Source organism: Megascapheus bottae, chromosome 5 (assembly GCF_031878675.1).
Source record: "Megascapheus bottae isolate mThoBot1 chromosome 5, mThoBot2.hap1, whole genome shotgun sequence".
Lineage (NCBI taxonomy): Eukaryota > Metazoa > Chordata > Mammalia > Rodentia > Geomyidae > Megascapheus > Megascapheus bottae.
Genome location: NC_143513.1, coordinates 6,446,935 through 6,463,016, shown reverse-complemented (window position 1 = coordinate 6,463,016; position 16,082 = coordinate 6,446,935). Strand labels below are relative to the sequence as shown.

Sequence of the window (16,082 nt, the reverse complement as noted above, 5' to 3'; positions counted from 1 at the left end):
CCATCCCAGGCAACAACAAAAACAACCGAGTCTGTGAGACTCTTGTTATTATTAGTAACTTATTTATTTTTAACAAAAAGTCAGTTATAAGGCGTGGCTCAAGTGGTAAAGCACCATCCTTGAGCAAAAAAAAAATTAAAATTATTAAAAAAATTAAAAAACCTAAGAGATAGTGTCTAGACCCAGTATCGACCCTACAGAAAAATAAATAAACAAAAACACTCCCAAAAGGATTAACCATATTTTCCAAAAAGCTCATGCACACAACACACAGCGACTCTTTTTTGAAAAGGTCATGTTGGATTAAGGAAGGACGTATCATTGAGAATCCTTTACTGTTGATCAGCTTTGTGAAGACATTTTAGACAAGATGATACATTCTGGTTTTGTTTTGTGTTTCTCAGAAATGCAGGTACAAAGTTTGTACCAAATATTAAGTTGTCTAAAAGAAAGCAAATCCACAGAGACAGAAGGCAGACTATCCTTTGCCAGCATCTGGGAGCAGACGGAGCAGGGTGACTGCTAATGGAGGTGGGGACAGTGCACTGGCATCAAAGAACAGGAATGACTGTGCAGCCATGGAGAAGGGATGAGCCAGGCACTGGCACCTGTAATCTTAGCTACACCTGTGGCTGAGATCTGAGGATCGTGGTTGGAAGCTACTCTTAGTAGAAAAGTCCAGGAGCCTCTGGTCTCCAGTTGACTGAAAAGTGGAAATGGAGCTGTGGTTCAAGTGGTAGAATGCCAGCCTTGAGTGGAAAAACACAATACTCTAAGGGGCAGCACCCAGGTTTCAAGTTCAAACACTAGGACCAGTACCACCCTCCTGCATAGAAAACCAACCTGTAGCCACATGGTTCTGCTTGGGGTTCTCTCTCCCGGGGACCGCTCTCTCTCCCCATTCCATCCACCTAAGGCTCTGAGCAAGCAGAAAGCCAAAGTCTCTCTGAAAGGAAATGGCAGTAAAACCAGCTATTCTTCAGTCCCCAGTGCTTAGAATTTGGCCCTCATTTTCTCGAATATGGTTCTGTGTGCATAGGGAAAATTACACTCACTCTGAGTAGCCATAATTTGAAGTTAATGAGAATCAATTCTTCCGGGAAGGGAATCTCCAATTTAGAGGCATCGTCTCTTCAGGATAATTTTCACTGCCTCAGCTTTTCTGCATTAGGATATTTCACCATGCCAGGCTAAGCTCAGTCTCTTCTTAACATTTTCATTAAGAGCAGTTTCTAGACATAGATTCCATTGAACGTAATAGATGCATTATGGCGACTGCTTCCCTAAGAGCTAGCTGGGCCCCAGGTACACGTGCACAGCACGTGGCATGTTCACGGAGCTTTTGCCAGAATACCTGTGCACACCAAAATCCAAGTTTGCTGAGGTCCCTTATATAAAATAGTATAATATTTAATACAGCCTTCTTTGCCCTTTAAATCCTCTTCCAGGTCACTTGTAATACCTACCACCACATGACCAGAATTGTGAGGTGCAGTTCTGATTGTTATTAATACTTTCCATCTGCCATGGGTGGTATCTGGCTGGGAAGTCCTCAGATGGGAAGGTCCAGCTCACGATGAGGATGATAAGTCGTTACACAGGCCAACAGTTCTGTGACTCTGCATGGTCAGCTGGCACAGGGCAGGTGCCTGTAGAGGAAAAGCAGGAAGTCCTGAGCAGATCGGATCCAACAAGTCCAGGCAGGCAGAGGGCCTGCCGTCCCTTACCACAGCTGGGCCCAGGCCTTCATGGCTTTGAAGGCCAGGGACGGGCTGGTTATTTCTCAAGCCCTGACATCCTCCCTAGAAAAGGCTAGAAGCTACTTTTAGCAATTGATTATACCTGCGTGTGAATCGCACCTTTCTCAAGCACAGAGTAGATCTCAGAACCAGGACAACCCACAAGAAATCTTTCTAATCACCCCTGCAAGGTGTGTGACATTCTCCTGACTAGGTGGTGGGGGTCTCCCAGGACCCAACCCATGAGGCTGGAGCATAACCCCTTCCATAACCCTCTGTGTTGTCATTTTTGTGGCATTTGGCAGAAACCGTACGTGTGCAAAATCCCAGGGTGCACCAAGCGGTACACAGACCCCAGCTCCCTGCGCAAGCACGTAAAGACTGTGCATGGCCCGGAGGCGCATGTCACCAAGAAGCAACGGGGCGATGTGCACCCCCGGCCCCCGCCCCCAAGAGATCCCGGCAGCCACTCCCAGGCCAGGTCCCCCGGCCGGCCGGCCCAGGGCGCCCTGGGGGAGCAGACGGAGCTGAGCATTGCTACCTCAAAGCGTGAAGAGAGCCTCCAGGTGAAGACCGTCAAAGCTGAGAAGCCCATGGTATGTCATTCCCTCTCCTGGTTTTTCCAGAATCATCTGGGGCTCATTGGAAAGGGCCCCAGCACATCATGGAAGAGTGAGGGGGACAAGACAGTGTGCTCAGGCCCATAGATAGAATGGGTGCCAATGGGGGGCTTGGTGTGGCATGAAGTCTAACCCCCAGGGCTTCCCTGGAATTTGGAGTAATTCTGATGGGAAAAGAAGACAGTCTGAAGTTTCCTAGCTGCTTGTAAAAATTGACCCTGGTCCACAAGAGATTTCAACATTCTCTCTTCAGAGTGCCACTGGGTTGAAAAAATCACTCATCGAGGATTTCTATAAATATGTCTTTCTGTCTTCTTTGCCCTGGTGACCCTAAGGTGATAAATAAGCTAAAACACATATTCTTGAAGGGGATAGACAAGATCCGAAAACACTACATAGGTTGAGGGAGGGGGCATTCACTACATGTCTGGAGACATAGATCTCATGAGAGAATGGCTGCCAGCGTGACCCAAGGGCAAAAGCTATTAGGACATGAAGGTGAGCCCTTGAACAGGCATCTAAGGTCGTGGGGAATGGGTACTGAGGCACAGGCCCATGGCTCAGGATACGTGGATGCAAATGAGAGGAAGAGGGAAAGGCATGCTTTGCTAGGGAGGATAATGGCCCAGCAGGTAGATTTTATGTCCCAGCAGCTTTCATATTCAGCTAGAAACTGGGCAACTAAACATCATTTCTGTCTTCATGACAGAGCCTGTCATGAAACAGGGTTTAAAAAAAAAAAAACCCTTTTGTAGTTGTTGATTATGGGGTTTGAACTCAGGACCTGGGCACTGTCCATGAGCTGTTTTCTGCTTCCGTCTAACACTTTGCCACTGTGAGCCACGACACCACTTCTGGTTTTATTGTGGTGGGAAGTTGGAGATAAGGATCTCATGGACTTTCCTGCCCAGGCTGGCTTCCACTTGCAATCCCCAGCTTCTTGAGTAGCTAGGATTACAGACATGAGCCATCAGCACTGGCTTGAAAAGTTCTTAAGAGACAGGTTAGAGTTTGGAGATAGATGGCATTTATGGCCCATGTGAGTCTTCAAATGGTTCCAGGTGAGTTGGGAGTATTTTTGCAAATTTAATTGCTTTTGCTTTATAAAACACCTAAAGATCAACAAGAAAAATAAAGAGAACAGGTAGTAGGGGAGATTCAGTCATTTATGTTTGGTGTATATATAATGGATGGGGTGTGTGTGTGTGTGTGTGTGTGTGTGTGTGTGTGTGTGTGTGTGTGTGTGTGTGTACATGCACCACCAGTACGAGGGCTTGAACTCAGAGCTCTTTCATGTGAGTCACACCTCCAGTCTGGCATTTTTTCTAGAGATGAAGTCCTATGAATTTTTCCGGCTTGACTAGCCTAGAACCAACATCCACCAGGTCTCAGCCTCCTTATTAATAAGCATTATACTTGTGAGTCATTGGCATTTTCATAAATTTTTTAAATGCATGATATTTAGTCTGAAAAGAAGGCAGGTGGCCTCTATGTCCTGTCTCTCATTGTGTAGCTAGTTATACTTAAAACAACCAACAACAAAAACAACAAAAAGTACTGGAGTTTGAACACAGAACCTTCTCAGATGGCTCTCTACTAGTTTGAAGCTGTGCATCAAGCCCAGCTTTATGCTGGCTATTTGAAGATGGAGCCTTGTGGATTTTTCTTCCCAGGCTGGATTTGAACCATGACCCTCCAGATCTCAGCTTCTTAGTACTGGGATTTGCGGGTATGAGTCACCAGCCCCTGGCTATGTATTTTTAGCTTTTCTAAAGTCTCTTAAAACATATTGAGCATAGTACACGATTGATCACTCTGTGTGTGTGTGTGTGTGTGTGTGTACACTCATGCACACACTTGCCAATCCTGGGACTTGCATTTAGGCCTGGCCATGGTTCCTGGGCTTTTTCACTCAAGGCTGCACTTGAGCCACAATTCCTATTTACTTGGAGATAAGAGTCTCATGCATGGACTTTCAGTCCAGCCTGCCTTCAAACTATGATCCTCAGGTGTCAGCCTCCTGAGTTGCTAGGGTTACAGGCAAAAGCCACAGGTATCCAGTCATCATCCCATTTAATGACTAGGCAGTTGATTCAGTGGTATCAGGGGTTTAATAAAAGGAGGAAAATGAGCCTTAGTGTCTCTTGGGTCCTATGTCCTGAGATGATAATGATAAATCTCCCTTCCCCCACCCCCTTACCCCCACCACCCCTGGTTCCAGGACTTTAACTCAGGTTCTGGGCAATATGCAGCCCTTTGTGTTCAAAGGCTCTTCTGCTCTATCACTTGAGCCATAGTGCCCCTTTCAGCTACTTCTGTATTTCCTTGGTATTAAAGAGGCTCAGACTTTCCTGCCTGGACTGACTTTGAACCACGATCCTCAGATCTTAGCCTCCTGAGTAGTTAAGATTTCAAGTGTGAGCTACCAGCGCCCAGCTGTGGAGCCTGCAGCATATACCTGTAGCTCAAGAAATCTTGTCTTGAACTGTCCAAGCACCCGTTGCTTCAAAAGAAATTCAGTAGAAATAAAAATCTATAGCTATTTGCCTCCATGTGTGAAGTAGTTTACAAAGAAAGACAAAGAAACAACAGAACCAGAAGAGATCCCAGAGGAAAACAACTGCAGTATGGCCCCATGGTGTGGTTGCATTGTGTGTGAGTGTGTGTGTGTGTGTGTGTGTGTGTGTGTGTGTGTGTGGTGTGTGTGTGTGTGTGTGCGTGCGCGCACATGTGCGCGTGTGCTTGCAAGCACACATGCATGTGGTAAATACACAGGTAAAATAAGTAGATACCTTCATGGGCATTTACTAATAGTCATGAGATTTGCATTTCTGATACTCTTAATCTGATCATCCTGCTATAAATTAAATTCTTTCTTCTTCTTTTTTCTTATGAATGCAACATCTCCCCGTCTAATGCTCCCTCCGTGTCCTGTTTTTACTTTCCAAGGACAGTGGGTAATAAGGTGAGGGGGTTTTGACACCTCTCTCTCCCTCCTCCTCCCTCCCTCTCTCCTTTTTCCCTCTCTCTCCTAGCTCCCTCCCTCTCCCTCTACCTCCTGTTCTTTTGTTTGTACTTTCACATTCAGCTTTCTTGCCATGTCATGTCAGTCTTTGGTCTGTGTGGGCCTGTGCCATTGTGTTCGGTAGTGAATATGAGTGGGCCCTGTTGGAGGAAGCACGCACGTGTTGAGTCCCAGCATGTTGAAGGGGAATGTTAGTCCATGGGTGAAATCTGTTGCTGTGTTTACAGGATAAACCAGACTGGGCCAAGTCAGGCAGATGCCTTCAGGTTCCCTCCCAGGCTCACTGCGTTCTCACACCATACAGTCACCTCCTCCTTTACAGCAATAGAGAGAACATTTGTGGGTCGAGGTTTAACCCCCTTTTCCGTGTCTTACGTGGTGGGCATCAGTTTTCTGTTTCCAAATGTCCATGTGTTTCTGTAAAGTTCTGTGGAGCTGAGCATTTGCCTGTGTGTGTGTATGTGTGTGTGCGCACGTGTGCCCATTTACTTGTATACCCCCCCCCCACCCACATTCATTTTGCCCATCTGAGACTGTAAGACTCCCAGAATTCCAAAAAGTCCAGGATGCAGCCTGGCAATGCAAAGGCTGTTGAGGCATACACTTAAGCCCAGCTCCCCCGCCCCGCCCCGCTCTGCGCAGCTTCTGTGCTCTCATTGGTTCCCCAGATGGCATTCACATGGCTCATGACTTGTTCATTGGACGCCTGTGCTGTGACCACAGATAGCACACAGTGCCTTTCCCTCAGTGCTCCCTTCGCTGCGCTGGGAGGCGGTGGGATGCCCTGAGGAGGCCTGGGCTCCATCACAGGCTCCAGTTTTTTGTTTTTGTGGGGTTTTTTTAAATAGGAAAGTTGGTCCACCCCTTAGCAGGGGTCAGAGCTGGCTGGACCCTGAACTCCAGTCACTGAACTTCCCTGAGAATTGGCTCTTCTCATCTCGATGAAGGGGATTCAACTGTTCACCCCCAAGGACAGCACTGGTACTGGTACTGATGATGTAATGCGTCTCTGCCTGCTTGGACCGTGCTCACAGACCCTGGGGTGGGAAGCCTCTCATCCCAGGTTCCTCTGTGGGGGAGCCAGGGACCCAGCCCCTTCTTGCCAGGGTTTCCCATGCAGTCCCCTTGGCTGGTATAAAGGGGAGAAATTCTGGTTCTAATCACAGTGAGAGGAGTGGTTGAGATCATCCACAGACTCAGCTGAGCTGTGCTGTGTCCTGGGACATGGTAAACACTATGTCTCACACGCTAGGATCCACACTCTGAGTGAGGCACCCTAATGGGAGGAAGATACACAGTGAGGAGCGAGGGGCTACCCCAAAAGCTTAGAGGTGCATTGTCTGTCCTAGATTTATGTGCTAGCTGAGCAAAATATGCCCTAAGACTAAATCCCCCCAAGACTAATGCCTTAGGAGCTGATTCTTCTCTGGTCTGAGTATACTCAGAAGCCTTCTGAGCCTTTTATTTTCCCACCAAGAGTCCTTGGCATGAGTTGTTCGGAAAGAAGCCTCAAGTTGGCTGATTTCCCCAAAGAATAAGTCCCTGGCAGTGTGAGTGGAAAGGAGGGCATCTGTGTGCAGAGCTGGCCTCGGGATCTCATGCTGTCAACCCACATGTGGCGTTCTCTGCCATCCGTTACCCGTCCCCACTGTCACCATTTTGGCATCCAAGCCCTCCTGCATCCTCGTTCTCATTCCACTCATGGGTGACCTGAAGGTCTCGATGTTCACAATCTGCCTTTGTGATCAGCTGTCTTTCCTTTTTCCCTTCCTAATAATGTTCCTTTTTCTTTTGGACCCAACAGACATCTCAGCCAAGCCCTGGTGGTCAGTCTTCATGCAGCAGCCAGCAGTCCCCCGTCTGCAACTATCCCCTCAGTGGGCTCGAGCTTCCTCTGACAGATGGAGGGGGTGTAGCTGACCTCAGTAACCTGGATGAACCCCCTATCATGGACGCGACCATTACCACGGCCACCACTGCCCTGGCATTGCAGGCCAGGAGAAACCCAGCAGGGACCAAATGGATGGAGCACGTAAAACTAGAAAGGCTGAAGCAAGTGAATGGAATGCTTCCACGACTGAACCCCGTCCCACCGCCCAGAGGCCCTGCAGTCTCTCCTCTCACAGGAAATGGTGAGTCCTGCATCCTGTATCCCACAGGCCTCATCCAGCACTCCAGCCCCTACTGGCTATCTGTTCTTGTCAGTGAGCGGGCCCGGGACCTTCTGGTTTAGCTTTGCTCCCATCTCCATCATTCTAAAGATTAGGTCTTAAGCCACTCACAGTAATGCCGAGCCTAGATGAGTTGCTTTCCTGGGGCTCACATTTCCAAAAGATTGCCTTAAGAGGATTGTGCTGTCTCTGAAGGTTAGACTGTGGGTGATTCGTCCTGGTAGGGAAATCCTGGGTTTAGGGGGCCACCTGCCTCTGGATTCCAGAAATCTCAAGTTAAGAGGCCAGCAGCCACTTGAGGGTAGGGGAAGGGATACTGCTTTTATTCATTTTATTTTTTGTGGGAGCTGGGGGTAGTATTGGGGTTTGAGCTTGGGCCTTGTGCCTGCTAAGCCACCCCTCTCCCCCAGCCACCCCTGTTTTATCCGTGGATTCTGTTTTGAGATAGGGTTTTGCTTCCTCACTGGGGCTCTCGAGGACTGTGATCCTGATGTTTTGTGCCCTGCCGTAGCTGGGGTGACACAGCCCTAACTTCATGCATTGAGATGGGGATGGAGTCTCATGGACATTTCTGGCCACACTGCCAAAAGATGGACTTTCCATGCTTCCAATTTCAGCCTTTCTATGTAGCTAGGATGGCAGGTGCATGTCAGCCCACCTAGCCCTTGGCTGAGGAGGACTCTGCCGTGTGCTTGGGCTGGCCTTAGAACGCACTCCTCCTGGTGTGGTCCTTAAGGTGACAGGAGGGAGTCACCAGCTCCTGGCAGCGGCCCGTCCACAGGACAGCAGGCCTCCTTTTCCGTGGGAAGCACCAAGTCAAGTCAGGGGTGGCTTCACACCTGGCAGTTAGCAACTAGAGTGTGTCCTGCAGCACACTTCTCTACTCTAGCAGCTCAGGACACAAAATGAACCCTAACATGGAATAGAACAGCCCCAGGACACTAAAGCTTTGGGCTTGCCAGCCTGCCTGCCCTCCCTCCTACTCTCCCTCCCTCCCTTGAGCTAGCCAGCCTCCCTCCTTCCCTACCTCTATTCCTCCTTCCCTCCCTCCCTCCCCTCTCCCCCTCCCCCCTCTACATCCCCTGCCTTCTTTTCTTTTTGTATCACTAATGAGACTTGGACTTGGACTCAGGAACGCTCCTGCTTGATTTTTTTTTTTTTCTGCTCAAGGCTGGTTCTCTACCACTTAAACCAGTAGCTGTTTGTTAATTAATTGAAGAAAAGAATTTCACAGATCTGTCCTCCCAGGTTGTTTTCAAACCAGGATCCTTAGATCCCAACCTCCTGAGTAGCTAGAATTACAATCAAATTGGAGCCTGGGCTCTACCTGCAGCCTGCTCTCTGAGTGTGCTGTGTGTGTGCTTGTGCACGAGCGCATAGGTGTGCACACTCACATGCTAGTGTGCCAGTCCTGGAACTTGAACTCAAGGCCTGAGTGCTGTCCCTATTCTACCACTTGAGCCATGGCTCCACATCTGGCCTTTTGTTGGCGATTAATTGGAGATAGTAGTCTCACAGACTTTCCTGCCTGGGCTAGCTTTGAACTTCGATCCTCAGAATTCCACCTCCTGAGTCATGAGAATGACAGTTGTGAGCCACTGGTAACCCACTGTCCCTTTGACCTGGTGCGAGGTGGATATAGGAGGTTCTTGGTTTAAGGCTGCTTGGACAAAATTAGTTATGAATCCCTGCCTGAAAAGCAAAAGGACATGAGAATGCTGTGACTTAAATCATGGAGCACTTGTTTGGCAAATAGGAATCTGGGATTCAATCCCCAGTACTATCAAAATATATATACTTGCCAAATTCACTCACACACACACACACACACACACACACACACACACACGCATGCACGCACATATCTATATGCATGTGTGCCCGGCTCTACCCCTGCTTTGCCTGTGTGTGCAGGAATGCAGAGTTGACTCATTGTGCCCCGTGGTCCAGGAAGCTCCTGTTTGGTCTGGGTGATTTCCACTCGGGCCTTGACAGCCCCCATGGGCACCCGTGGTGCCCGGCATTCTCCGGTCAACGTTCGTTGGTCTTCTTCCTGCAGGCACACAGCCCAGCACCACCTGCACTTCGGGTGGGCCAGTGACGCTGCTCCCGGCCCGGAGTGACGTCTCCGGGGTGGACCTCACCATGCTGAGCCTGGTCGGCAGGAGGGACAGCAGTGCTAGCACGGTCAGCTCGGCCTACCTGAGCAGCCGCCGCTCGTCCGGCATCTCCCCCTGCTTCTCCAGCCGCCGCTCCAGCGAGGCGTCCCAAGCCGAGGCCCGGCCCCAGAACGTGAGTGTAGCCGACTCCTACGATCCCATCTCCACCGACGCCTCACGAAGGTCCAGCGAGGCCAGCCAGGGGGATGGGCTGCCCAGCCTGCTCAGCCTCACCCCTGCCCAGCAGTACCGCCTCAAAGCCAAGTACGCCGCGGCCACGGGTGGCCCACCCCCCACTCCCCTGCCCCACATGGAGAGGCTGAGCCTGAAGACCAGGATGGCCCTACTAGGGGAAGGCCGGGAGCCAGCCGTGGCCTTGCCCCCAGTGCCACCCCCTCGACGGTGCAGCGACGGAGGGGGCCACGGGTACGGCCGCCGCCTGCTCCTCCAGGACGGGCTGGGCAATGGTGTCCGGCGGGCCAGTGACCCGGTGAGGACCGGCTCTGAGGGCCTGACCCTGCCCCGGGTCCAGCGCTTTGGTAGCCTCCACGGCCTCAACCCTCCCAGTGCGCCTCCATTCAGCAACCATCACAGCCTCAACCCTCCAGCTGGGGACAAACGCAACCTCGTGTTGCAGAATTACACCCGCCCTGAAGGTGGCCAGCCACGACACTTCTCAGTGTCCCCCTGTCCCCCGAGCATCACCGAGAACGTCACCCTGGAGTCCCTGGCAGTGGAAGCCCAGGGTGACCTGAACGAGGAGGACTTCCTGCCGGATGATGTGGTACAGTATTTAAATGCCCAGAACCAAGTGGGATGTGGGCAGCACTTCCCAAGTGTGGTCTCCGAGGACAGCAAAGTGCCCCAGGGTCCTGGCGATTTTGACCTGGCTGGGCTGCCCGACAGCCACCTGAGCCAGCAATTCCGGCCCCTGGAGCAGCCCTGTGGCGATGGCCACAAGTCAGACTTGCCCATCCAGTGGAACGAGGTCAGCTCAGGGAGTGCTGATCTGTCCTCCTCCAAGCCCAAGGCTGGCCCAAGGCCAGCAGGGGTGCAGGCCCGGGCCCTGGGCGCCTACAGCAGCATGGTGGTCCCAGGGCAGAGCCCGTGGAGGGCCGGGGGCTGCCAGGCTCTCGGGGAAAGTGGTTCATCCTTTGGGGGGTCAGAACACTTGGCCATCCACAGTGACCTGGGAGCTGGCCCAGCAGGCAGTGTCCCCCTCGACCAGCCATTCAAGGCCCAGCGCTATGGGAGCTGCCTCACCGGGCAGCCAGTGCCCCCAGGAGCTCTGGATGGTGCCTGCGGTGCTGAGATTCGAGGGTCCAAGCTGAAAAGCACCACCGCCATGCCAGGAAGTGGGGTTCCTCTGGATTTGGGTCTGATAATGGCGGCAAATGAGACCATTGTCGGCTCAGACAATAGCCTGCAGACCCCAGATCCAAGGAGCCAGGGCTACCCCGCTCATCCTCTCCTGAGCGATGGCCTCCATAGCCAGGCAGCAGGCCGACCAGGCCCACAGAGGCCAGTGCAGCCCGGTGCTACCTCACACCCCAGTGTCTACCCGGGGCCCGCCAGCGGCCTGCCAGGAGCTCTGAACATTGGCAGTCACCTCACAAGCTCCGCAGCCACCAGGGGCTACCAGCAGCTGTGTGCCAGCTATGGGGGCAGCAGGCGCCAGGCTGTGCCCAGGGGCGGCCTTTCTGTGCCACAAGGACAGCTGAGTGACACGACTCAGATCTGCAGGGTGAATGGAATCAAGATGGAGACACAAGGGCCATCCCAACCACTGTGTTCTAACACGCAGAATTACTCTGGTCAGTTTTATGACCAAACCCTGGGCTTCAGTCAGCAAGACACAAAAGCTGATTCATTCTCCATGGCAGAGGCCAACTGCCTGCTCCAGGAAGCCCACACTGAAAACTCAGAGTTACTTTCACCCGGTGCTAACCAGGTGACCAGCACGGTTGACGGCCTGGACAGCCATGATATGGAAGGGGTGCAGATTGATTTCCATGCCATCATCGATGACGGGGACCATGCCAGCCTGATGTCAGGGGCCCTGAGCCCAAGTATTATGCAGAATCTGTCCCATAGCTCCTCACGGCTCACCACGCCGCAAGCCCCCCTGCCCTTTCCAGCCTTGTCTCTGAGCACAACCAATATGGCAATTGGGGACATGAGTTCTCTGCTCACCTCGCTGGCAGAAGAAACCAAATTCCTCGCTGTGATGCAATAGGCATTAGGCAAGAAAGACTGGAGACATAGGATTTTAGGAGTTGAACGATGGAACTGACTCCTGGATATTTCTTTTTTCTGTTTTGAAATTCTTGTATGTATTTTAGCAACCTCATCTCTTCTTAACTGGGATGTGTTTCAAGTATATTCCTTTTATAGAAAAGGACTCTGAAAACCCCTAAGATATCCTAGGGAGAAACTGTCTTCCATTTCAGTTTTAAATCAGTATTGTGACACTCAAACCAACCTTAAAAAAAAAAAAATCCTGTATGCTCACCCTCTTTTTTTTCTGGTTTTTTTTTTGTTTTGTTTTTTTTGTTTTTGTTTTTTAGTAAAGCAGTGTAAATGTATGATGTGCATGTTCCTTCTTTTAAGCAGAGAGGTTACCAGATAAATAGATGTGTTGTGCTTCTTGTTACTTCAAGGAAATGGAAGTTGGTATGTGTGTGTGTGTGTGTGTGTGTGTGTGTGTGAATCCATGGAATGCCTTGCCAGATTTTCTTACTTTCTTTTCTCTTTTACTTAATGCTCAGTGTTTTGTTTCGTTTTTCCTGCGGGGGGGGGGGGGGGAGGTTGTTTTGTTTCAGTCCCTACATTGGGCTCAGAAATCAAAACAGAAAAGAGAGACTTGAAGAATCTTTTGTGGGTGTGTCCTGGAGACGGAGACGGTTGATTCATTCTCTTAACTCAATCCAGGCTGTTTGCCTGACAGCTGGCCCAAGAGTGGAAACCGGAGGCCCCAGTAAGTGAAAATGTAGGTTGTAAAAGTCTTTGTGTCCCTTATGTGTTTTGGGTCCCCTGTCTATGTGGTCGGGTCTCAGTTACTTCCTTTGCCTTCTTCTCTGTCTACCTTCCAGAGTGTTCCAGGTTCAATGCTGAGTGAAATGTGGGGATGGTTGGTGACATTCAGACATGGTACTGCTTACTTCTGTTACATAGATTATAGATTGAAAATGTAGAATTAATTTGAGGGATATTTGTAGGCTTTTTAAAATTTGTTTTATCTCTTCTCTGATTATCACAGATAACTGAGAATTGATGATAAATAGCCCTAGGTATGTCAGTATTTAAACAGCCCCACACTTGGATATGTCTTTTAACATTTATTTAGTCCACTGCAGTAAAGTGATATTGCCTGCCTGCCTTTTTCTTTTTTCTCTTTTTTCTTTTTTTATTTCATTTTTTCCTCCCTTCCCTCCCTCCCTCTCTCTCCCAGTGCCTGCCTCCCTCCCTCCCTCCCTTCCTCCTTCCTTCCTTCCTTCCCTACCTTCCTTTCTTTTCTTGTGCCAGTACTGAGGCTTGATCTCAGGGTGTGGACAATGTCCCTTAGCTTTTTTTTTTTTTGCTTAAGGCTGGCACTTTACCACTTGAGTCACAGCTCTACTTTCAGCTCTTTGTTGAGATAAGAGTCTCACACTGCAATCCTTACCTCTCAACCTCTTGAGGAGATAAAACTAGAGATGTAAACCACCAGTGCCCAGCAAGTGTTACTGTTAAGCACCCTGTATTGATAACTTCCCCATCCTCGTTGCAGAAGATAAAAGCTTGTGATCATTGGTTGAACTTGGAGCTAACTTTCTGAAATCATGAGGGAGAAAGGAAGCAGTAATGTGGATGTCTTTCTTTGTGCTCCTTTTCTATGCCATACTGCACCCAGAAGTTGAAGAAGTTAAATAGAGTTAATTCCTGACATAGACTAATACCTTTATTTTTTTTTGGAGTCAAATATGCAGTTGCTACACATGAACGTTGCTTTTTAGAAGTATTTAAGCTATTAAAATAAAACTACCTGCTGTCTTCAGTTCCCATCAGCCCCTGGAGGTCAGATTTATCAACAAAATGGTTCACGAATGGTTTTGTTTCCCTTACTTCTTGACATTATAAATTAGTAATAGAAAGACCAAAATCAAGCAAAATAAATAGTGAGATAATAGAAAGAATGTTAGGACCATTCTATGTCACTTATGTTTATTTTCTCTCCTTTGAACCAAGAATTTAATCCAAGAGTTCAGTTGCTGTATTGGTCTTGGTGTGAGGATGACTGGGGTTTGTTTTGGTTACATGGGCCCTGGAGCCACAGAGAACGAACTGCAGCTCCAGGCTCAAGACAGCAGACTATGTGCCACTTAAACAGTTGACCATATCAGTATTCCTCCCCCCTCCAAGTTCCATAATCCTCTGGTTGTAGGGAGCCATGCCTCCCTAGGATTGATTTTGTCCCCCCCCCACCATTCTACTCTTATATTTCCCACTCCTACAATTAGACTCAATCTCTCTTGATTTCAGAATATGCAGCCCAGGTGTTCTGTATTCTCCTGAGTTAGAGTAGTGGTCTCAGCGTCTCCACATCCCTCACCACCAGCCGGGCTTCCACATCTACAGGAGCTGACAGGGCAGGCATCTTCTGTTTTAACTCTGGCTTTGGGTTAGTCTCTAGATTTTCTTTTCCTCTTTAACTGTTTGCTTTTCCATCTTGGATTTCTGGATACTGCCTTTATATTTGCAGGATGTATCTTTCCTCATGGGTTTAGGCTTTTCTCTGTATGAAAATTCCAAGAGGGAGGGAAGTTGGGAGGGAGGGAGAGAATTTTAGCGAGTTGGCCAGATTGTCCTATGGAAAGATGATCTTTCTGTTGCCTCAGTTTCCCAGGGACTTGGGGTCTGGTCCCCTCAGGTCCGGGGACTTCCCCAAAGCCTCAAATCTGTCTCCTTTTCTCTGACTATGCATTCCAATGGAACGTTTCAACTGACCTGACTCAAGTTTACTGATTAATTTTTAAATTTTCAATTCAGGCTCGTCCGTGGTACTCTAGTGTAACATCTTGCATTCAACTTGGTTTTGTTTTTCAAGCCATCTTTCCTATTCCTAAGGAATTAAATCCTCCCCTCCCCTGCTCACACATTGGTCTGGCCACATCTTGTGATACCACGTTTTAATTCTTGAGCTGTATGTGCCTTATTTTCTGCATCCTGTCCATTAAAGGGATCAATTGGTGTCTCATGGTGCTCAGGCTGTGGGGCTAGTGGCCCTGGTTGTGCCATCTGGTCACCCGGTTCCTGTGTGGTTTGAAACTCCTAGGAGAATGTTGTTTTCTGACAAGTTGCCCTGTGCATCCTACAAATGTGTAAGATTAAACAAAAAAAAATACAAGTTCTGGATTTGTTTGTGGGTGTTTTTTTGTTTTGTTTTGTTCTGTTTTTACTTTTTTTAGACTTTTTTTTAACGTATAATCCTTTTTAAAAAGAAAAACAAACAAACATGTAAATACATTTAAGTATTGTAGGCCTAGTGTTCGGGCAAGGTCTCTCCAGGCCTTCCCCAGCCTGCTCAGGCCCAGCTAGGGCCTGTCAGGAAGAACTTGACCTTTGCTTTGGAACCACTTAGTCTTTTTGTAACAAATAAAACAAAATTTAAAAAAAAATGTTTCTTACAATGTCAATAAAAACTCTTTGTATTGAACCTTTTCTATCACATTGTCTATTTTAATTCATAACTGACTAGAAAGAGGACTGTCTTTGTAAACTGGAGGCCATGTTGAGGTACAGACCCATCACATTCCCTGAAGGAAGCCATGAAATGATCTCCCATGGATCGTGGGAGCCAACTGGGGGACCCCCAAACTAGGGGACACCCCACCTTGGGGGTGCATCCTCACTGTCCTTCAGATTGGTCTTCTAAGTTAGGACCCCCCAGACTTCTCCAGACCTGTCACCCATCCTCTTGTGTCATAGGGAAAAGAAGATGGGCAGGGGAGAGGCAGGTCACCCTAGGAACCTACAAATGCCAGTCTCTCCTTTGTCCAATGCAGTCCACAACTGTGTCTGGCTCAAGTAAGATGTGGGCCATGGATGAGGCCTGGTGGCTTTGAATGAGAGGTCCCAATTCCCCCTTAGGGAGGAGGGGTAGGCAGCATGGGGCAGATGGAAGTGCACTGGGACATAATATGGTGGGAGTTCAGTGGCCTCTTGAGCAGCAGACTATGTGCCATGCCACACCACTCAACAGGCCATCCTCAGAAGGACACGTGACTCCATGAACCCACTGGACAGGGAAAGTGCTGCTTAGCTGGACATTAAGCATGGTGGAGCAGTGCCATCCTCCAGAAAGACTCCAGGACTTCTGGAACTCTCCT

The 16,082-nt window shown here is 49.2% G+C and overlaps 1 protein-coding gene across 1 annotated transcript in view; it reads left to right on the top strand.

Annotated features, from left to right (window-relative positions):
• Gli3 (GLI family zinc finger 3) overlaps positions 1-12,217 on the top strand; it is a 96,377-nt gene extending 84,160 nt beyond the window's left edge. The window contains exons 11-13 of the mRNA XM_090333217.1: positions 2,045-2,335; positions 7,189-7,611; positions 9,551-12,217. Coding sequence (XP_090189343.1) covers positions 2,045-2,335; positions 7,189-7,611; positions 9,551-11,950 — 3,114 coding nt within the window. The 3' untranslated portion in view covers positions 11,951-12,217. The remainder of the gene's footprint in view (positions 1-2,044; positions 2,336-7,188; positions 7,612-9,550) is intronic.
• Positions 12,218-16,082: the final 3,865 nt, after the last annotated feature.